The 24,173-nt window shown below is 41.9% G+C and overlaps 1 protein-coding gene across 4 annotated transcripts in view; it reads left to right on the top strand.

Moving 5' to 3' along the window:
- esrrga (estrogen-related receptor gamma a) overlaps positions 1–24,173 on the top strand; it is an 81,984-nt gene that overhangs the window by 5,389 nt on the left and 52,422 nt on the right. For all 4 annotated transcript variants that reach the window (XM_052063419.1, XM_052063417.1, XM_052063420.1 and 1 more), the window contains exons 2-3: positions 3,337–3,495; positions 17,737–18,161. In XM_052063419.1, coding sequence (XP_051919379.1) covers positions 3,337–3,495; positions 17,737–18,161 — 584 coding nt within the window. The remainder of the gene's footprint in view (positions 1–3,336; positions 3,496–17,736; positions 18,162–24,173) is intronic.

Here is a 24,173-nt window from a genome sequence, read left to right as displayed (position 1 = left end):
AAATATCAGTACAACCAAAACCTGAAATCAAGTTCAGTTCTTTTGTATATGTAAATATAAAGAATGCCGTTCTTAAATTAAGGACTAAGGAATAATCCTGCTGCGTTTAGTAACTAAGATACGATGAATAGAAGTTAAAAGGGGTTCTCTATAACCATCAGAAAGAAGCCTGAAAAGCATTGTGACATACGCATTACACACGCAAAACCTTTTTTTGCAAGTGCTCTGTATGAATAATCACCTCCATGTCACAAAACTCAAATCGTCTTAAATAGGACTACTAATAGCGACCCCCCAAAAAAAGGATGTCACAATGTCGATCCAGGCGGCAATTGTGAGCACATCGTGCCCTTAGGAGGCTTCGTCACAGGTGATCCCAACTCTTCTTCTTCTTCACTGCGGATAATTTATCTGTCCCGTATTTCCTTCACCATTTACCTCCCGACACGCGCATCCTCCTAACCCCCCCCCCCCCCCCCCCACCTCCCCATCCCGCGGGCCCCTCCCGTTCATAGCTGTCACCTTCCGGCACCCGCTCAGTCCCTATTAAGAACGACAGCCCATCTGCCGCCTGCCCCGCTAACAGCTCCCGTCGCTAACGCTAACGTCTACACACAAGTGCATCCGCTCACTCAACATACACACACACACACACACACACACACACACACACACATTGAGCCCCATCTGCCCTGATGCCGACACGAAACCAACATCACACACCTTTAGCCATGGTTTTGTGAACCTTTGTGATTATCCTGCATCATAATTTAATTACAAACTGGACAAAAAAAATGTTTGCATTTATTTGTTTGCATCAGTGTCATTTTCCAGTTTAGCAAGAGCGTATGCAGGAACCACTGCAGTGATGCACTTTCAGAACAGTCCACGCCGCGAACATGGCTTGAATGCTGCATTCCGGGGATAAGCGTCATGGCGCATCATTTGCACTTGATTTTTAAATACAGATGTTTTTTTTTGTGTTGTCCAAGAGTTTTCAACTTTTATGATCTCCCTCAAATGTACACTTGCCGAACTATTGGCATGAAACCGTTTTTTTCAAGTGAACTCCTGAAAGTGCCGGCTCCTCTAACGCGCTTTTCAAATTCATTTGAGGAATATTATTTTCATAAAACTCATGAATAAAAACAAGCCTTTTTCGAGTAAGCCTTGATCTCTGACTACTGAACTTTGTATGAACTCCCTAAAACACATCCTTCTCTAAAATACACACGCAAAACAATTTGGATGAGAATCTTATGTGGTCTTAATAGCCTGCATGCAGTCAATTAAGTTTTTACGTCAGTTTTCCACTCAATGCGGCGCTTTTGTTTTTTGCTTGAACTACCTCACACACACACACACGGCCGTAACACGCAGAACAGCATTCGACGCTGTTATTTCAATTTGCTACGCAATATGTTCTGACGGCCTCTATACATTTAAAAGGCAGAATAGGGACTTGTCAGTTGTCACCAGAGGTGTGGGACGAGGTCACTGTTGTTCTTGTTCCTGGGTTTCAGCTGATCAATTCAGCTGTTAAATCATTCCCCCTGGCCATTTTCTAATGAATGGAATTCACAGTTAATCTGACCAAGCGTATATTCAGAGTGAGAGCCAGCCGTCATCGGAATAAAATTCCAGTTAGATTTTCTGCAGTTGCATTGTTTGATGCGTGTTGTGATGACATCACACTGCCAAGCAGGGTAATTAGGGTGCAGTGTGTGTGTGTGTGTGTGTGTGCGTGTGTGTGTGTGTGTGTGCGTGCGAGCATGCGGTGGCATTTGTTTCCTTCAGGGGTAGGTGCCTTTTGCATTAGTAAGAATGGCAACTGTCTCATCAATCACTACATCTGCATGTCACCCACACACACACACACACACACACACACACACGCACACACTGACATGGTCATTCTATTCACAGATGGGCCAGCAACACATGAGCGACTCACTGAGCCTCACATACACACACACACACCCACACACACACACACACACACACACACACACGTATGCGCAATGTCGTCTAGGCTGCAATCAGATGAGCAGTCACAGTTTCCATTCACAATGTTCACATTAAATTACAAGAAGAAGTCGTGTCTATTTGGTTTGATTGTTTTAAATGCGGAACTAATTAAAATAAATCAAAGCTCCACCCAAAAGATACTGTATGCTGTACATCATTTTGTCACAATACTTTCTGTACAAACCGTGTGGGAATGAAGCAATACAATATCTGATGAAATATATATAATTATATCAGCATTTAAATTGAAATTGCTAACTATGCCAAATAGAGGAAGTAATGGGATTCAAACTAGCATCATAGTGGAAATGCCTCTGTTGGTGATGACAGCCAGGACAATATCAAGTGGGAAAACAAACAAACCAATAAATAACTGTTTTCTGTCTATATAGCATTGTGACACGGCAAGCAAAGCCAATAAGAGTGTCGAGCAGCAAGATATCGATTGGTCCTATTCACCCAAGTGGAACTAAAACCAACAAATTACACAACCCCACCCTCCACCTTTCACTTTCTACATAGAGGGAGGGGCAAAGGCGTCACGGGTGACTTCTGGGTTGGTTTGGTCCTCGCCGACTTGCTCTGTAGTTACAGTTCACAATATTAGCTTCACCGACAGTAGCTAATAGGATTCATGAGATTTTAACAATATTGATCACTGTAGTTTACAGTGGTGTCTAACTGTACCGTAACGTACCCAAATTATTATTTGTTCTTGTGTAGTTCAGTTACCTTATTTAGTGTCATGACAGTGGCCCGTCTGTTATAATCAATTAAGTTTTTAGCAAGGGAGAATTTTGATTGCACTGACTGCAATGACCTTATCATTCTGGCGATAACCTCTCCCCTGACACTGCACTGCCTTTGATTTCACACATCACGCGTCGCCCTCCAGGGCTTTTTTGCTTTTTAGTCCCTCCGTCTGATGGCCTTATTCACAGCGAAAACAGCCTCAACCAGGCAGCCTGTTTGACAAGAGCACATATTGAAACATTTAGATACCAAAGTCGCATGTTTAAATGGCCATTGTGTGGTTGTTCACGATACATCCATGTTTAGCTCCTCAAAATGAAACATGTTCAGCATATATGTCAAGTTACTGTGTAAGATCATGTGAATATGCATGAATATGTCATGAATAACCTTTGACCTCCATGTGTCTGTTTAGTTACCATCTAATTCATGCCTTACATACTGAAATTGTCAAATGTTTTAATGTACTTGCTTGTCAGTTAAAAAGATCGCCATCTTTTTGGAAAAAACAAACAAACAAACAAACACATCAAAAATGCCACTGCTGTCTTCCAGAATGAACTTATCGAAGGGCCCACTAGTGAACAGCAGCACTGACGACAGCTCCAAGTCAACATACGGTAAATGCGGCGCTGGCGCCTGGAGGATGCACCAGAGCTACGAGCCTCTCGAGGCCAACCACATGAGAGACCCACATGCCCTCTACAACCCAAGGTAACACCCGCATCTTCATTTCGGTCCTTTAGCAAGAAATCATAGGCCACCATCGCTTTGTTGTTTCAATTACATTTTTCATCGTAGTCATTTTGGCATAATAAGTCAGTATATGGAAGGACAGAAATGTTCCAGGACTGATATTTTTCAAATCTAAACCAGTTTTCCTCTTTGACACAATCTCCTTGGAGCCTAACACGCTTAGCCAGCATTTCCGCCAAATCTTCATACCCTTCTGGAATGCTTGTTCCTGAATCCCCTGCAGCTCTGTCATCATAGCCATCTTGACGTTGCCCATTTCTTCAAAACGGATCCTCATGATGACCCCATTGAGCTTGGGACTGAGGGGGTGGGGCTTGGTTGTGTGGTGCAATCATACGGAGCCAATTTCAGTGAGTTGTAAGGTGGCTTCAGCACAATAACAGTCTAATTGACAAGGAACTGTAAGATGCTCAGGACATTGTGAGGTAAAGCAGCCACAAGTTAGTCGGGCCCCCAAAAAATCTAGAAAGAAGACATTACAATTTTGGGAGTTCCAAGGTGAAGGTTCAGCAATTAATTTCCCCTTCTTTGTGGAACACTCTACTCGCCAGAGTCGGAATGGTACCACCCATCTCTTCACCATTCTCACCAAACCAGAAAGTATCTTGTTCTCTTTGGTTGGGCCCTGGTGGAAGTCTGCATTCTTAGTTGGTCATGACAACAAAAGAAAAACAAACAAATGTATTGAAAGCCCTCGTGACGTACAAGGCAATCCTCCATAGTGTCGGATGTCATGCTCAGCGAAAGTCGAGAGGAAACTACTGAACACTGCTTCATTCTACTCTTGAAATTGTATATTTTTACATTCTAGTTGGGACATCCTCCCCACAACTGGCTTTATTTTCAGGCTCAAGGACAAATCAATAATACAAATAAGCCTTAAAACAAACTTTAACTCACTTCTACCAAGCAAAATGAAACTGTGGGCTTCCGTATTTAGAAGCACAACTGTAAATACGCCACTTGTTTCATGTCTAAACACAGCGAGCGCATTCCTCGTCCTCTCTCGCTGCCTGACGTTTCTCTCTTGTTCAGTCTTTTAATCATTCTGAGTTTGTGCGGCAAAGCCACAGAGACGCCATATTGCCATTGTAAGTATGCGATTTGCTCCTCATTAGCACTCTGTGGTTTGATTGTGTTGTGGGATTTATGCATACATGTACTACACGCAATTGCAGCTTGTTGTCTTCGTTGCAATATGCGTCGACCCAAAACCTATTTGCCCTGGTGGGCTGTAATTGTGAATGATCGTTGATTTTATTTAACCACCTGTTGCCATGCTATCGATCAAGGACTGTATTGTTGGGCTGAAACTTGCAAAGCACTTCGGTTTTAAGTGTGCGTCAGCGCGCGCACATGTGTGTGTGTGTGTGTGTGTGTGTTTGTGTGTAGACTGGAAGTCTTAGGCCAATAGGATTTCAGGGTTAGTCTGGGTCAAGCCAATTAGAGGTCTGGCGAGCCTTTCTCACGCAGTCTCTCAGCCAATCATGGAGTGGAGCACAACAAGCACCCCTTGTGTGTGTGTGTGTGTGGGTGTGTGGGGGGGGGTGCATTCGGATAGTCCGTCAGAGTGTATAACAACTGCAAGAGCCGTTCCTAATGTTTTGCCCCTTATGTGTTGCAAAATAAGATTAGAAACACAGTATTGGGACCCTGAACCGCAGATCAAGAGAATTATGTATTTATTGTTGATATTTACTTTATTCTGTGCTTACCTGGGCGCTATCAAAAAGAAAATAATTGATTCAAAATCAACGTGATCATTTTCCACATTCACACTCGAACAGAAGGCCAGCATCAGATCGCATGAGCACTCATGTCAGGCTGTGCGACCTCCGACTGTGTTGATGGGATTTATTTACACTGTTTACAGCACACACGTGCACACTGTAATTGCAGCATGCAAGGTTCGACATTGCAAACGGTTCCAAAATAGTTAAAAAAAACTTAAAATTGCAGACTGATTCCATGAGAAAGTAGGTTACAATTCACGTTGTCAAGCTTTTAAAAAAAAATCAAAAATCAAACACCAAATAGCTTAATATATGAAGAAAAAAAATTCAGTCCAAGTTTAATTAGTTATTTTTTTGGATTACATATTATCCGCTATTTTAACACATATTCAGATGGTGCCATAAAGTTGAAAGTTAATTCGGGGGATATGTTTAATTTGCATTTGGAATTCTGCTGTTTTCAGTGGATGACGGCAATATTAGTCCCCATTTTTATTTAGGCCATCAAACCATGGGAATGTGATTAATGTCAGCCAGCCACGCGCCACTGGTGCACACACACACACACACAAACACACACACACATACACACATACCTGATACGCATATTGACTTGCCGTAAACTGAGTCCAATGTAATCATAATGATAAAGCAGATTCCCTTAACACACAGCTGGGCCACACAACAGCTCTGCGAGCATGCACGTGCACATGAGAGTGTGTGTGTGTGTATGTGTTTATATATATATATATATATAGTGTGTGTGTGTGTGTGTGTGTAAAAATTGTGTATATATATATGTGTGCGTGTGTGTGCGTGTGTGTGTGTGTGTGTGTGTGTGTGTGTGTGGACAACGCTGATTGGATTGCAGATTTATAGAAGAGGATTACTGGCGGAGCAGAGAGAGAGAGCGAGAGGGAGAAAGAGAGAGACAGACTTTCAGACACTCACCTCTCATTAACTTCCACCCCCTTCACCTCTGCTCGCACACACATGCACACGCACGCACACACACACACACACACACACACACACACACACACACACACACACACACACACACACACCTAAACAGAAACAAACATACATCGCGGAGGTCACATGTCAATGCATATTCCTCCCTGCAAAACAGTGGAGAGTAAGCACAGATGCAGTAGACAGTGGCACAGGCAGTGGGCTCTTCAACAAACCTGATTATGAGTGGATGTGAATAAGATTCCTTAACAGATGGTCCGGACACCAAGCTCGAAGGTGCATGGGCCAGAATGAGAGGAGGGAGGGAGGGAGGGAGGGAGGGGAGAGGAGGTGAGGGGACAAGGGAGGTAGAAGCAGCAAGATCAGGGGCAGAGAGGAGGAGAAATGTCAGCAGAATTTGACCATCATCATAAAATGTGCTGCGGCCAAATATACTGGATGTTGGTTCCTGGTGAACATTTTTCTTTTTCATTCTTCACCTCCATGAACACATCTGTTCCGATTAATTGGTAATCTTAATATCTAGAATTGTAATGACTAGAATATAGACTTAAGAATCCTAATTGAGATCAACAGCAAACCGTAACCCTTTATCGTGAAATGTTGCACGTGTGAAATGTGGATATCAGGAGTCAGACATTGCTCACTGAGAAATGTAGAGAAATGTCTTTTCAGGTGGAGACAAAAGTGTAACAAGAGAAGACATATGACAAGGAGCACAAGAAAACTGGACTGAAACTAAACTGAACCTAATCCAAACAAAGAAAAACACAAATTACATGAACCAGAGCGCTTTGAATGATTTTGTGCCTTGCTCAATGGCATCGAAGCTCTCCTCCCTAAACTAGGAACCTTCGTTCGATTTTCATCACATTCTTTGGGTACTATTCGTCTTGATTAGAAAGCATCGGGAATGGCAGTTGGGTGCTATGGTGGTGAAGCACGTCAACATCACACTCAAGTGATTCCGTGTTCAAATCTCATCCGTGGTGTGGCGTTTATGCTTGTGCTAATAGCCTCAAGGTACCCCCATTCCTCCAATATTTCCTCAATTCTCAATCGGCATGAATGGTTGCCAAATCTCGGGTAGAAACTCCTATAGCTCACCCACCACCCTGTTGACGACAATTAGTGTAGAAAATGGGCAGATGGAGGGGAAGAGAGAATATTTAGGGAGCATTTTTGAGTTTTTGGGCCGGTGTGCCTTATTGCCCATCGTTCCTCCGGTCGTCCCTGACTGTGATGGATAGGTGTAAATCATGACTATCCTGTCGTGACAGCCCAATTTCCTCCAATCTGATCTGCTTAAAGAATTCAGCTCACTTGTGTCTCCTTGCCTCCATTTCTACTTATCCTCTCCTGCACTCGGCCCGCTCCTCATTCCCTCAAATGTACTCCCGTTTTACTGCGCACGCTCCGCTCTTCATTTTTACGGCCCTCTCTCCCTCTCTCTCTCTCTCTCTCTCTCTCTCTCTCTCTCTCTCTCTCTCTCTCCCTCTCTCTCTCTCCCCCTCTCTCTCTCTCTCTCTCTCTCTCTCTCTCTCTGTCCATCCACATTTCCTCCTTGTCGCTTCTCCACATCCTGCCCTCTTCCGCTCCCTCCCGTGTCACATTTGAAAGCCCTGTCATATTTATGAGACTGGAAATCCTCTTTCACCATCTGCTTAATAAAAAAAATGTGCTTTTAATCCGATTCGGCATATTTTGGTTTTTTTTTAAAGTGCTTATTTTTATTATACTTCTGTGCAATTTCATCGGTTGCCCAGCTCTCTATCTTGTCCAAGTGTGACGGAGCGGGAAGAGAAATGTCACGGGAAGTGTGTGTGAAAGGCTCTTGCACCTCAAATACTTGATGATAACGCTTTGAATATACACATACTCGCACACGTACACATGCACACACACACTCACACGAGACGAACACTAACCTTGATTTCTGACCTTTCTTTTCTAAATGCACCAGCCAATTTCCATCCTTATTTGCATGTGCCTTTCCTCAGATCAAGTCACGACTCATTTACCTCAATTAGATTTTTATTTTTTTTGGGGTGGGTGGGTCGGGGGCACAAGTCGAGTACATTTCATGACTGTGCTCGTAAGTCCAAGCACTTACTTCATCATCTCCTAGTTGAACTGAATGGAAATGTCATGAAACCATTCCCGGCTTTGCAAACAACCCGATAAAGGATTTTGGGTTGCGAAAATAGCACTCGATCATATTGTACTTTATGAAATGATAGCATAATAGCCCATATTAAAAAGAATGCAAAGAGTTAAGCAGTTGGTGTTTCATAATTTAATGCTTCAATTCAATTTATTCAATCCACCTGGCTACTCCTTTTTGTGTCCCTGCCTTGAACATGCAGGGCAGTATAATGCAGTCATACAGACCCAGATGAGTAAATAAACACTTCTCTCTGAGATTCAGCCAACTGGAATAATAATAGCTGTTTCTTTTTTCACAGAGGATAAAGAATCTATACCTGTGAGTATTGTTGTCTTTCGACATGTGTTGCCCCACTGTTGGTCTCCCAGTATCTATTGTTTAAAGGGTTATGAAGTGGCACGCTGTATCACACAGGCAGCTGTTTCTGATATTTTGCTGAATTAAGATTATGTCAGTGTACCTAATATTGTGGACCGTCGGTGCATGTGTTCATTTCTCCTCTTTTTGAGGTTTTCGGCCGTGCTCTTCCAGTGGACAACTACCCTCATGAACACAATGGCACCCAGCTGATAAAAAAGACAGAAGGAGGGCTTTGCGAGTAAAAGCTGAGGGGTGAGGTGGGGGCAAAGGGAGAATAGAGCGAGGATGGGGTACATGGTGACAAAGATAGCAGTAGACAGCAACACATTTATCAGCTGGTGCTCACCAGAAAATGACCTAAATCATTACGATTCTCATCTGACAGCGTTTGAAACCCAAACAAGCTCTCCCTGCTCATGTGTTGACACACACACTGTCAAATCCAGCTCATCTTTTACGACACTCACATAATAGGAAGGGGAATGTTTCCATTTCCAATGTGGAACAAATCTCCTTCAGTGGGATCGGTTTGAACATCTGCACCGTGTGCCGGCGGACTCAAAATTCCTAAGTTGCGAGCCGCTGTTTGGAAAGCTCATAATTCCTAATCAATAGCGTTTGCCTGAGCTTGCCCTGTGTGTGTGCGCACACCCCTGGCTGCTCATCCATTCACTTGTGGAGAATGTGGGTGTGTAAACTTTACAAACCCCAGGATGCATCCTTATACCCTCCCTAGTGGTCCTCTTGTAAGTCTTAGCCCTCATCACAATGCACTGCGTGGCATCTACGTTTGTGTGTGTGCTGCCGGGCGCGCGCTTGTGTGTGTGTGTGTGTGTGTGTATACAATCGTGTTGTGTTCTTAGGACTTTTCGGTCTGTGTGTGTGTGGGGTGGGGGGTCATACACCAGAACACTGGATTGTTACAAACATGTTTGCATTTTAACCTCATCGTGGTGTATTCGAATTTTTGCCACAATGTGCTCATGATTTTTTTTCTGTTAACATTTTTGTAATTGATTGCTTTATATTCAAGTGGGATATTGAGGATAATTTCAATGATCATAACCCGGTAGTCCAGTGGTTAGCACGTCGGCTTCACAGTGCAGAGGTACCGGGTTCGATTCCAGCTCCGGCCTCCCTGTGTGGAGTTTGCATGTTCTCCCCGGGCCTGCGTGGGTTTTCTCCGGGTGCTCCGGTTTCCTCCCACATTCCAAAAATATGCATGGCAGGCTGATTGAACACTCTAAATTGTCCCTAGGTGTGAGTGTGAGTGCGAATGGTTGTTCGTTTCTGTGTGCCCTGCGATCGGCTGGCAACCGATTCAGGGTGTCCCCCGCCTACTGCCCGGAGACAGCTGGGATAGGCTCCAGCACCCCCCGCGACCCTAGTGAGGATCAAGCGGCTCGGAAGATGAATGAATGAATGAATAATAATAATATGCAAAAAATCTATTACTTGCACATTTATTTTTACTATCGTATTTTTGAGAAATCGCTAATTATATTACGTGGGACGCGCCTCACTCAACAGGAGGCAGATTTTTTGGGGGCGGAGCACCACATGGCCATTAACAGTCTAATGCTGCATCAACAGCGCCTCTGCTGGTTGAAGCCAAGTAATGCACTCCACTGCCTAATTGCTCAAGACAATGACTCAACAACCACTCCCACACAATATAAAGGATTCTTAATCTTTTTAGTGCTCCCTGTGTAGGATTCACCACCGATGCTGTCCTGCCTTTTCTGGAAATAACCCTCTTACTTTGTGCTAAATTGGTTTTTAAAAAAGGGCTTACAGCGCCACCTGTTTCATGCGTATTCTCTTGTTAACCTGAAAATGCACATGAACAGAGAATCACTTTCAAAATGACTCTTTTCCATATGTTCTTTTGAATGTACAATACCTGTAAAGATAGTGATTTATCACTCCGGAACATAACGTCACACGTGCTGGTTTTACAGTCCGACAGCCCATAGGGTAGAAAGCCTGTTTGCCATGATGGGATTGATTGTATGTAATCAGGGGTTTACTTTGCAGCCAATGAAGAGAATTACAGGTTTCCTGCATGCCTAACACTGTAACAATTGATCTGCTCCCTGGTGTTTGTGTGTTTGATGTGTGGTGGAAAGAGTGTGTTTGTGCGAGATGTCGAAATGCCAAGAAAAGGCCCAAAAGATGATAGAAAGAGGGCTCAGTAGGAGAGAAAATGCTTTGAATCAACTCTCGCTGTTGGATTTTATTTTCCTCTATCCACTTTTATCCGGTGTAACAACTATAATCATCTACACAATGTGACTACAAATAAACAGAAACTAACACACCAGCAAAAGGTTGGAGCCCCCATTTTTGGGGGGGGGGATAGACTAATGCTGAATTTAATACCGCTGAAAAGTAGGAAATATTACACTTTAGAGCTTATGCACTCCATAATCTTTATTTTTCACTTTTTTGGACCAAATAACATCATACTGAGAGAAAAGTACTTTTCAGCGCAGCAATTTCCATATATGGTATCGCATTCCCTGTAAATACAGACACATATTTGCATATTTTGTTCTTTTAATATACGGTTTGCATTTGCTGCTCTGTCATTAGCTGTGACTTGTCCAGGATCTACCCGACCTCTTGCCCAAAGTCAGCTGGTATAGGCTGCATGGTTGGATGGAAGGATGGGTGAATGATTGTCTTTGCATTACATCTTTGTGAAGTTGGAATGGATCAATTTGGCCCCACTTCTAGACTCTTGCAATTCATTTGCACCTTTTCTAGTTTGAGCTCTGGAATTTCTGACTTCACAGTTCTCTTGAATTTAATTTTCATCCAGTGACAACTCTTCTTAAGTACCACAGGTTTAATCACCAATTTACTTTTTTACTAGTTTGCCCCGTCAACTGAACTATATGTACAGAGCAGTTTAAAAAAAAAGCAACCATAACTGAAACAACAGGGCTGATCCAATGACAAGATGAGTCACTTTTCAAATAGATAACCTGTACAGAATACATTTCCCTGTGAACCACCAGCATGTGCAGTCCGTGTGGTGTTTTGCATGCAGGCACCCTCACACAGAGTGAGCTAACCAGCTGACAAGCAGTTCGGCAACCCTGCAACACAAGCCCTCGGAAAGGCAATTCAGCTTATTGATGAAATCATTTTATTCATTTGACTATGGAAATATAAAAGGACTTTCTTTGACTTCTCTCCTTTGTCCATTCTTTAATTCAATGCATTTTCCCATCTTTCTTTCCATCCCAAAGCATTGCTAGTATTGTACAGATAGAATTGTGGCAACTATTTTTTTTTTTTTGCTTATTGGACTGTGTGTTCTTATCAGCATGGTGAGCACAATGCTCGGTGTGATGGAAAGGTATTAGCCAGCCTGCGGTGGCGACATTGTCAGCACTTCTACCGTCTCTTCCTCTAATGCTTTCTTCAGCCTCTTTTGCTTTCCCTCGCTCCTCCCCTCCACACCTCCTCCTCTTCTTCATCGTATAGATTGGATTTTCTACTTATGTTTGTTAAATGTGTTTTCCTACAAATGGCTTTCATTGACTTACCGTTATTGTTTAAACAAAACCTTTGGGCTCCCGTACCCTTCACATTTGTACTGTTGAAAGTTTTTGTGTGGATGTTGTGAGATGAACACTATTTCCGGTAATTGCTTTTATTTGAATAATTGACTATCCTCCCTTTGCTGTTTTTGCAACTTGGCGAGCACAACGTGTGGCAATGGTCACTCGCAAAACCTTTTTTAACAATAATAAGAGTTTTTGGATTGAATGATGATTTTTTTTTAAATATATATCGTCAACATCCCCACACTGTTGTGATAGTAAGCATAGCCTGAGGTTCATATCTTGAATATTGTGCTATTTGGATCTCGTTTCAGCCCACGTAAGTTTCAGTAATAGTCGTTGTTTTTCACAGTGGGTAATTAATACCCGTGAGCACTGTTGTATTGTCTGTCCATGTGTTGCGCCACCATTTGTGCTTAAATATCTATTACAGGACTTAAAGGTTATAACACCACAACGCAGTTGCTATCCGTTACCCTGTCTATGGACTTTGTATTATTTGTTACCATTAAACTACAGTAAATGGATTTTATGTGGTATATGGTGTTCTGGTGTAAGCTCCTACACTACTCACTGTCAAAACATTATATTTCTGGACATTTATTTTCCTTCTTTGGTGCTCCAGCATAACTTCTACAATCCTCAGTCACACAATTTCTGAAGGAAATGCAATTCGCTCCCAAGATGATATTATAGTGAAGATCTCTGATTTGCTCCGGTTTTTTTTTTTTCTGTTTCTGGAGGTGGGTCGAAAACAGTTTGGAGTTGTTTTCCGTCTCACTTTGGAGGCGGCAGTCTACAGACTTCACATAATAGAACAGTTTGCGCCGAAAAAGCACGGAGACAGTGTGAGGCAGAGTGGCTGTAATACGATGATTGTATGTTTTCCTCAGCCAGTTGTCAGGCCGCTGCATCAGGCTGCCAATCTAATGACAGCTTGTCATGGCATGCTGGACCACCTTCACTCACAACACCAAGACAAAACACCCATTCCCTCCTTCTTCCGCTTCTTTTGTCCTCTCCAAACATTGCTCTGTTCTCTCTGTTACTCGCTATTCCCTCAAGAAGAGAAGGATAATAAACAGAGACAAGAGCAAAGGCAAGAAAGAGAAAATAACAGGGATTGAGCAGGGAATGGAGAAAAGGCGAGGCAGTCATCTTGACCTCTTTTTGATGTGTGCGTTAGTGTGTGTGGATGCACTGTCTCTCACTCAGGGACAGGTAAATTGACCTCATCAATATTTGATTTCCACACAACACTTAGGAGCTGTGCAACACTTTGCTAGACGTAAGGCACAACCGAAAATGGATCCAATCTGTCACTCCCCGTTTAAAATAAACTTAGTTAAATGGTCCAGGAAGGAAGTTCCTCACCCCAAGACTGAAGGTTTTTTTCTTAATTGACAAAGTCGGAGAGGAATTTAGTCAACAATGTGTTTATTATTGCGGTTGTTGTTGATTGCGTAAAAGTTCATGGTGTATACAAGAGAACTGCTGATATGTTATTCCACACTTTCACCTACTATACAAGACAGTAAACTGTGAGCAACACAGTTTTACAGCACTGAAAACAATTAAATTATTAATATTATGGTAATGTGTCACGTTTGTTTTTCAGGTCCACCAAAGAAAAGCGTTTTTAATCATCTAAATGCACATATAACTGCTAACATACATGGAGGGAAATAAATGCAAAACTCGTGGTGTTCTAATGCACAGCAACAGTTTGGCTTTTTTATTTTCATGGCCAAAATATATCTATTTGTCCACCTGACGTTTGGATAGCAGATTAGTTTGCCTTGATAAAAAGTTTCCATGTCAATGAAAATTAGCTCATTGTTACTTAATGAGAAAGGTAACGTTTTGAAGAGGAGTGGTCCCTGTGGTGACAGGTTCCTGTGGGACACCACAACTAATTATTTCACATTCACAGCATCCTCTTTGTGAATCCAGCAAGGTGGACTTAAGCAAACTCATGGCATTTTCTGTAGATATCATGTAATATGACAGTGGTTAGCAGATTTGCCATACAGTTTTAAGGTTCTGGGGTGGACTCTCATCTCAGGCGCTTTTTAATTTAGCATGCTTTCCAGGCTCTCTGCTGCATTCCCAAAAACTTAAATGTATGATTAAATGATGACCAAACTCTCATTGAACACATTGAGAGTCAATTAAAAGTATAAATATCAAGGCAACGTTTTATGCATACATGTTTTTATATTGGAGATCATTTGATGATCAGTGAGTGTTGCGATAATGTGTTAATTCGATGTAAAATGAAACCAAACTCTTGAAACGACACAAGCAAAACAAGGATACATACATACTGGCATCGCCTCGTAAGGCTCAACTTGCGTCTTTGAACGCACCTCTCCAGACCTCCCCTCTTTATATAAATCTTTTTCAACACTTAAAAACATAAAGGAGAGATGAGCGCCAAGCCTTTTCTCCACTTTCAACGCTCATCCGGGGAGCACACAGGCACAATAAGATTGCTCTTTCAGCAGCGAGCCGCCGCTACATAGCGACATAATTATACTGATAACATACATACATAAATGCATTCAACCTCTCGCTCGGCACAGTGCACTGACTGATTTCTTAATCTTCTTTCCTCCACTTCTCCACCTCCTCGCATGTCCTCCCATTCTTTTTTGATTCCTCCCCCTTGCAGGGCCATTATTTTTCATTTATAAGCAGGGAGAAAAGGTGCGAGTGAAGAGAAAGGTGCAAGAAAGGAGAAAAAGAGAAAAAATGGGATCTTTTGGCACTTAAACTCTTTCACTTAATGGCACTCGGAGAGATTGACGTCGGAAAGGGAGGGACACAAAAGTGCATAAAGAGTGAGATTAAATCATCACCATCACGTCATCTGCTTAAATGGCTCTGCTGCTTTTTTTTATGCCATCACTGTGTTTTCATTCCCTTCAGCGTATGAATCAGAATGATCCATCACCAACCCATCATTCATTTCTGCCACCCATTCTAATACCTTCCCCTGCCTGTATATACACACTATATGTCCTCTTCCCTGTCTTGATTTGAATCCAGAAACTTTTTCCTTCATCCTTAACCAAAGGCCTGCCTGAGCATCAGATAAATGGATTTATTAGCATTGCTGGGTAGCACAAAGCTTCCATTAATGGACACGCTGAATTAGAAGGACTTAGGCAGAGGAAGAAATAGTGGATGGTTAAAATCAGTCTTTGAAGACACTCCTTACCATTCTGTAGCTGCCTTGATTGCACACCTTTATCACTCAGTGTAGACATTATTTTCTGTTGGAATTAAGGGAGCAGAACACACCTGAGTGCATAAAATCAGCATCAATACACAGGATCTATTTTCTGTCTCTCACGCACAGAGATCCTGCAAAATTGTCGCAATAGAGCGATAACAGTGACACCGCATTCCACAACAAAGTAATCACATCACTTTTTATTTATTTATTTTTTAGCAGCGACAACAGCTTTCAACACAACAAGGTTGGAGGTGTCATCGGACTGATGCACAGACGAAAGTAGTTTGTTGGTACTCACGACAGCAGCCGACATCAGCATTCTCTGCCCTCTTGAGGCCATTTTACAATCGGGAACTAAAGGCATACATGTCTGACAGGTGCGCATGAAGATGTACAACCACATCTTTTGATTGGGACTTTTGCTGGCCATTGCATTGTATTTTACAAACGTGTGCAAAAAAGAGAATCGAAAAAATGTTACAGTGGGATGTATCGGTCTATCTTTGAAATTAGCTGTCTTTTTTTTTAATGTATGTATCAAAGTACTAGTGGTATCGGTACTTAGTATCGTATTCAAGAGCGAATTACTCATCATGGTATCGGTGTGAGTAAAAGTGGCATCAAAAGCCCCTTGTTAACCACCATACTTGTTCTACCTTCAATCAATAACATGCTAGTGTCATTCCTATTAAATTCCAATTGTCTTTCCTGATAATGTCTATCTCCCTCTTTGGTTGTCAGTCAGCCTACCTGTTTTCCTTGTCTATATCCATTCCCTGTCCCCACCCCCCACTCAAACCTTCCTTTCCCCAAGCAGGCCATTCTTCGTCAAGACACTGTCTGTGTTTTATGGGTCCCAGTAGAACGGGGATCTTTTACAGGCCGACTGGACTTTAGAAGTCTCTTGTTGAGCAGCGTCCTGCCTTAATTAAAAACCCCTTTTGTGCGTTCTACCTTTAACAATGAAGAGAGAGAGAAGGGAAAGGAGGGTGAGTTTTAGTGGCAGAGTGAGCGAAAGAGCGTGGCAATGCAAAGACCAACAGAAAGAGATAGATGGCGGTGAATAGAAGGTGATAGGGAGACAGGCAGAAAGATAGTCAAGTGGACAAAGAATAGGAAGAGGAAATATTGACAGCAAGAAGATAGTTGTTGATTACAATTGCCATTTACAACACTCTCTTTTGGGAGTCTGTAAAAGAAGATTTGGGAGAAACAGGGAGAAAAAATTTGATCCTGAAAGGAAATGTTATTGTTGTTTTGTCAACTATTCTGTGCAGCTCCTAAATTCTTCAGCCACTAGTGTGTATTTGTAAGCGTGTTTGAGTGTGTGCGTGTTTGGCTGTCTTTGTGATGATGGAGCAGCAAAGAGGCTGCTTACTGATTACCTTCATGTTGAACAAGCGCCTATTGACTGGCGCGTGACGGATGAGCGACCGGCCCCAAGCATGCTCATGTGCTGGCTGTGTGCATGTGAATGCCTGAGCCTCCCTGCTGCTCTGTCCTACGTAGGCCGCCCCTGGTGGTTCCCTGTTGTCCTTTATTTATTTATTATATATATTTTGCTACCACCGATATTCTCTTTGTCAAATGAAAGAGGGGGGAAAAAAGCCTCACGATGGATGGATTTTTAAGAGCTTTGTAGCTTGTGAGGAAGCATACATAAGCAGAGAGACACGACCTGGAATCAATTAATGAATCAATTCCGGGATTGGTCTGCGGCCCCTTTGAATCTTAATTGTTCATCTAACCAAGACATTTCGGACAAGTCTATGCTTCTTCTAACTGGGTGGGAACAATTTGGAGAAGGATGTTTTTCTCTTACACAAAAGTGTGCTACATCAAGAATAGCGGCAAAGATTGGCTCCGTTACGCGCCTTTTTTCACTTCCAATTGTTGTAATGTCTATGTAATTCAGAAGTTCTGATTCTGAACATATCAGTCAGAACGAAGAGAGCCAACAGAATAACAACACTGAATCAGAACACGGCTCACCTGTATTTACTTCTCAGTATGCGGTTGTTGTTCAGGAGGTAGCTTTTGTTGATGAACTGGGGACTACGACATAGCCAAAGTGCATTCACAGCAACAATATTCATATATTATCTAATATATTCATTGTCTTGTTATGGTTCTGCTTTCCTCCCTCAGGCTTCTCTGCAGAATGTCCAGTAAGGAGCGCCACCTAGAGTCCAACTGTCCATCCTCGTATATAAAGACTGAGCCATCTAGCCCCGCATCCCTGACCGACAGTCTAAACCACCACTCCCCCGGCGGCTCCAGTGACGCATCAGGCTCCTATTCGTCCACCATGAACGGCCACCCCAACGGTTTAGACTCCCCAAGTCTCTATGGCTCCGGCGCTGGGCCCTTGGGTCCCGCCGGCGGCCCCGGATCAAAGCGCTACGAGGACTGTTCATCAACGATCGGGGAAGATTCCCAGATAAAGTGCGAGTACATGTTGAATTCCATGCCCAAGAGGTTGTGTCTGGTGTGCGGGGACATTGCTTCTGGCTACCACTATGGTGTGGCATCATGCGAGGCCTGCAAGGCCTTCTTCAAACGCACCATTCAAGGTTGGTTTCCACTTTCCCTCTTTATATGTGAATAATTTATCTCTTGTCTGCTTGCATTTCTGCCATTTAGATTATATGTACTTAATGTCAAAGTGAGGTGGGTGCTGAAATGGTTTGAGGGTCAATGCCTGGCTTGTTCATCAGTAGTGCTTGGATCTTATATTGCTGTCCCTCAAGAAACCATTCCCAGTCCCCTTTTTATTACAGGTTTACCAATCTATAACAACATTTTATTGGAAACATTGACAAACAATACTTTCCCAAGCATTTTTAAGTAACATTTAAACATTAAAAACTGCCATGCAAGTGTAAAAATTAGTTAGCACTGATTGAAGCAATGCTCTGCATGTTAGCGTGGCTGCGACATCTAACTTTTTAAACTTATGTGAATGTAGAATAGAAGAGGACTACTGTAAGTATAAAACATTGGGGCCTTAACCTGCACGGTGACTTACTAATAAATATGTAAATAAGCAAAATAGCCAAAGAAGAAATGGACTATGAAACTGTCATAGTCTTCAATTGAAGTCTTGTGTAAAATGCTGAGGACTTGCGTGATATCATGCATGACGGTAATTAGAAATTCACAGTTTAGGTGACTTTAAATTTGGTCCAAGTGAATTTTTTTAAAGGACTGTGCTCTGACAATACAAATGGAGTTACAAAAGATACAAAATTGCCTTTTAAATATTAAATCTTGAAGTTACATATGTAATTGTAAAATACATTCACTTTGACATGCGCTTATCATGTATATTAATATGTTATTTGACAGTTTTTTACGAAATCACACATAATGTACATCCTGGATATGTAGCATATCCATTTGTTTCAGCTCTGTCATTTTAGGCATACTTGAGTCTAGTGTTCATGTTTCTCCCTCTACTATTATTTATCTTTCCGAGACGCAAGCTTCATGCTTGGATCCAGGCACACCCTCAGGTGCACTCTCAACCTTCATTTTAAGAGAAAAAAGCAATTACCACGAAGTATTTGCATTGACAGAGCTAACCTCCAAACGCTTGACACCAACAGTTTTGGCAGTCAGCCTGGTATCTCGGTGATCATATCGAGTCACACCATGGTCACAGGTCATGTCTACGGGCAAAGAGTTCAGGTTAGGAGGAGAGGAGAGAGGGGATGAGCAATAATCCACATGATGAGCGGAGTAGCGGGAATTAGGTTCGCTAATCCTTTGTGCCACTCTTGTTAAATCTTCAAGTGGGTTCTCACGTATTTGGACCACACTATTGTCCTCTCAGTTACACTTATCTCTGAGCACTAAAACACAACTATACATCATAAATGGACCATTGATCTTTTTTTTTAATGGTCACTTTTATGACATAATGTTCAAATGGCCCCAAGCTTTTATTGTGACGAGGTAACCAAACATTAACAGGAAATGGTATACCTGCTGCAACTTATTCAGCTATTTCAGAAAGGAGCGCAGTATTGTGAAGTGGAAGACAAATATTTACAATTTGAAAAATGAACTCGCTCTCCAAACAATTGGCTGGTGTTTTTCTTGAGGTCTACTACAACAAAGGTATAGCAGGTGTCGCCAACCTGGTGCCCACGGGCTCCAGGTAGACCACACCAATAGCCCGCCAGTCCAAGGATTGTCATTTGCAAGAAGAAATTATGATTTAAAAATACAAACACTCGAAGTATTGTGAGACATTCTTAAAATGATCAGAGCCTGAAAATTAAAATCATTAAGTATTAAAAAAAACATTCTAATATTATTAAATGTAATTTGTCCAAATGTTATTTCAGACCTGTATCAAATCAAATAAAATTGTTTTGTTCACCAAAAATACGAAATCCAATGTACTGTGGTTTTCCCAGTGGATGCAAAGAGTGTCAATTAAAAAAAACACACACACCTAAGTCCACATTCATTCATTAAATTTTATTAGATTGTCCAATGCGGTCGCTGGCGAATGTCGATTATCAACCAGATTAGCTCAAGTTAGTGAAGACTAATAGGCCCGTCAGTCTGGTCAGTACGCATGTCAGTCATCTTGCTAAAGGAAAACTCTGCTTCCAAGCAGTCAGCCAGCGGTCATGCCGTCATCGATCTATTGAGTCAGTCAGTCAGTCAGTCATATCAGACAGGATTCATCTATCTACCATTCCATCCATCCACGTATCAGTCGCTGCTTTCTTTTGCTTCTGATAAGCAGCTTTTTCAGTAAAACCCAAGAGAGAGAGCCCAGAAGAGGGGGGGGGGGGCAAGACGCAGGGGGATGACGGTCTTATATCCACGAGATGCTCACTGCCAGCAGATGACCTGTATGTGTTTATTATGGGATGAGACCAGGCCACGGTCCCTAACCGACAAAGAGATTGGGCCGCACATATGTCGAGATAAACGCACCAACTCCCACTTAAATAGACTGTCACACGCACCTCCCACGCACCCGTATACACATGACCTTGTAATCACGCCGTGTGTTGCTTTGACCCGTAATTCATTCGCGATTGCTGCCCTGTCCAAACTGTCCACGTGGCCCATTTCATTTGGGGAGCTTGTTAAAAGTTCAATAGGTGAGGACTCGCTTACAGATTAAACACAAGCGCACCGCCACTGTCTAGATATGATGCCGAGCTTATTTGGCAGTGTGACCTTGTGTGTCCGCCTCACTCTTGTTCCATCATTTTCACTCCACTTGTAATCCCCAGCCTTCCTTTGCTGTAGCTATATACTGCAGGTCACGCAGGCTGGAGGTCACTGTATGTGAGTACCATAGGGTCACTGTCACGAAAGGTTCGCATATGGACACTTCATTTACAGTCATCCAAAAAAAATTGAAATAAAGTTAATAAAATGCATCATACTGACTGGAGTTTCTAATGTTTTGGAAACAATAGTACCTTGACTTTACTATTTTTTGAAGTTATGAGCTTTCACTATGTAAATATTTTGAGTGTGTGTAGCAATCCCAAATTTCTATTTCGAGCCAGCTTCAGATTTGCCACCGCTTGATTGACGTGATAAAAAAAAGGTCGCCAATCAACTTTCAATCCGTTTACAACTCTCAACTCATCTTAACATAACACTTTCACAGCAAAATGACACTGACGATGAGGATGGAGACGTCGCTCGCACTGAACTATCCGTGTGGTAAATGGCCAAGCGGAAACGACACCCCTTTGATATGTTACATTTCTTTTATGGTGTTTTTACATTTTATTTTACGATACAATGATGTTTTTTCCTAATTAAAAACATTTGTGGTCACGGGGCTGGAAGAAATGCATGGGTTTTCAATTCATATCAATGCGGACCAATTCTTTTTCCAACTTGTTTTTACCATTTTATGGAGATTTAGACATCATTACAGTTCATATGTTTGGCTTGCGTCATGTTTTTGACCTTCTGGAGCAAATGGGTCATGACATTATCATTGGCCAGCATGCAAGCCAAACTTTTCCACACAGTGTCTGTGCACATTGGCTTGTGTACATGTTAGTAATACCGATGTGCACACGTGCCTGTGTTTATGCACGGGTTGTGTGTATCGAAGTTGTGCGGCTTGGCTGGAAGCGGGGCTGTGCTCAGATGGGCAGTGGCAGCCATATTGGTATGTTTCAAGCCATTAGCCAATAAAACCGCAGGTAATCACCAAAAAAGCACCTCCAGCTGGACAGGGAGGAGACTGTGGAGTGGAAAACAAGCCAAAGAGTGGAGCAAGAAGAGAAGGTGAAGACGCTTTGGAAGGGACAATACCTGTGTAAGGGGATTTTTGGAATAGAAATGATGGAGGATGGTGGCCAGGCATGTAGATGTGTAGAGTTTGCGTTTTGTACCAAATGTGTGCGTGTGTGTTTGTGTGCGCATCGCAGCATGGGGGGAAGTGGCTGTGGCAGCTGCTGTTTCTGTGGCGTCAGTCCAGCAACACCTGACAACGTGCATATATCACCCCCTTATTGAGAGAGGGGGATACATAAAGACGAGTGTGGCTGTGGAATGACGGGATGAAATGAGATGAGAGTCAAAGGTAGAAAACCAAAGATGGCTTTCGCTCAGACAAAGTGGCAGTGAAAGACAGAATCATATTGTAAATGTATATCATATCCTAAAAGGTGTAGATGAGATGCAAACAGTTGGATTGGTAACTTAGGTGTGTGCTCAAGATGCAAACGACACTACCGGCACTCACTACTTTAAGTCTATTCAATAGGCCTACAACATTGTGATTTCTTCCAAAGGAAATATCACGTCAAACAATGAGGTTACCATCTTAGTACCTTTATTAATGTCCAGGCAGAGCCCCCACTTTGAATCATCTATGCTTGTTTACATGCCTGGACAGATGACGTTAGAAACGTCCCAGTAACTAATTCTGGTATGGCTACTATTTGACAAAATACAATAGCAATCTCCACACTGTAAATAACACAACTTGTATTACTGTAAATAACATAACTTGTATTTTTTTGGGGGGAGGTGGAAAAAATAGTTACTCATGATGGAACATCTTTAAAACAGAGATTATTAAAATTGATGGCAACAATGTTAGCTAGCACAACAAAGCAAGCACGTTTTTGCTCCAAAAAATTTGCTGAGTTTTTACGTATACGAAATAACTCTTAAAATGTTACGTGAACATACCAGGCACATTCACAGTTCATTGTCGAAGCGTCATGTAACGTTAGCATATCGTACACTTATTCAGCCTGTTGTTCTCTGGTTGTATTTTTATTTTAAATTGCCTTTCAAGATGACTTGTATGTTTTTGGTGTTGGATTCTATCAAATAAATGTCCCCAAAAATGCGATTTATACTCCAGTGCGACTTATATATGTTTTTCCCTTCTTAATTATACATTTTTTGTCTGGTGCGATTTATAATCCGGAGCGACGTATAATCCGAAAAATACGGTAATTGCCCAATTTAAAGTTGTATCGAAGTTTGCTGCCTTGAAATTTTGAGTTCACTCATTTTTATTATCAGTTCATATTTTTACTTAGACTTGGTTACTGTAATTTCTGGATGACAAAGCATACCCGATTTAAAGGCCCAACAGCTAAATTTAGCAATAAAAAGTAATATGTACATACATTGGCTGCTTCATCAGCTGCGGGATGTTATAACACGGAATATTTGCAAAGAAATGTGTCACACAGATGGATCTTTTTAAACTTTTAATTACCTTCAACACCAGTAAACTTTTTCTCTCTTTTTTTTTAAAATCACATCAAGCAGACAATAGCTCGGTACAAAGTAGCATTCCAGAAAAGTAATTGATCACTGCACCCATCGTCGTTTACGTACTTGAAAAAGGAAGCATCCTGCCAGCGCTCATCTGCGATGGGAGAACTTATTTTAGTCCACTTCTCTGTATTGCGTTGAATTTAAAACAAACTAAAATAAATAAATCCATCTTGATGAATCACATGATGTTTACCTCGATCTGTTCGCCAGACGGCTGTAAAACATCTGTTCCAATTAATGCAGCGAGGCATGTAAACGGCACATTGGAATAGACCATTTCGGATGTAAACAGCATATTCATTTGGTCTGGTCATTCAGTTTCATTCTAATTGGAATACAAGGCGCCATGTAAACCATGACTCATACGAAGATACAGTTTGAGCGCGACCTCAGTCAGTCCGCTGTGACATGTTCGATTGGTCAGATGTGACGAGACGATCTTTAAATGTATTGGCGGAATGAATTCCGTTCGTATAAATCCATAAATTAACTGCAACACATTTTTCAAAGAGTGAGAGGGAAAAAAATAGCAGTTTGTAGTCTAGAAAATGCAGTCAGTATTTTTTGACAAGCTTTTTTTAATGTATTTTTGCTGACATCCTATTTATGTAATGCCAATAGAATTATCAATCAAATGTATCAAAGGGTGGAAAGCATGTGCATTACTCCACAATCATAGCTCAATTCATCGCCTACTGTATATCGCACACTTTGTAGATTCAAAAGAGCAGTAATGTTAAATTAAACTGACTCCACACCGGTGGTCAATTGTCATGCAGCACGTGGAC

The sequence above is a fragment of the Hippocampus zosterae genome, chromosome 4 (assembly GCF_025434085.1).
Source record: "Hippocampus zosterae strain Florida chromosome 4, ASM2543408v3, whole genome shotgun sequence".
Lineage (NCBI taxonomy): Eukaryota > Metazoa > Chordata > Actinopteri > Syngnathiformes > Syngnathidae > Hippocampus > Hippocampus zosterae.
This window is presented reverse-complemented; position numbering and strand designations above follow the sequence as displayed.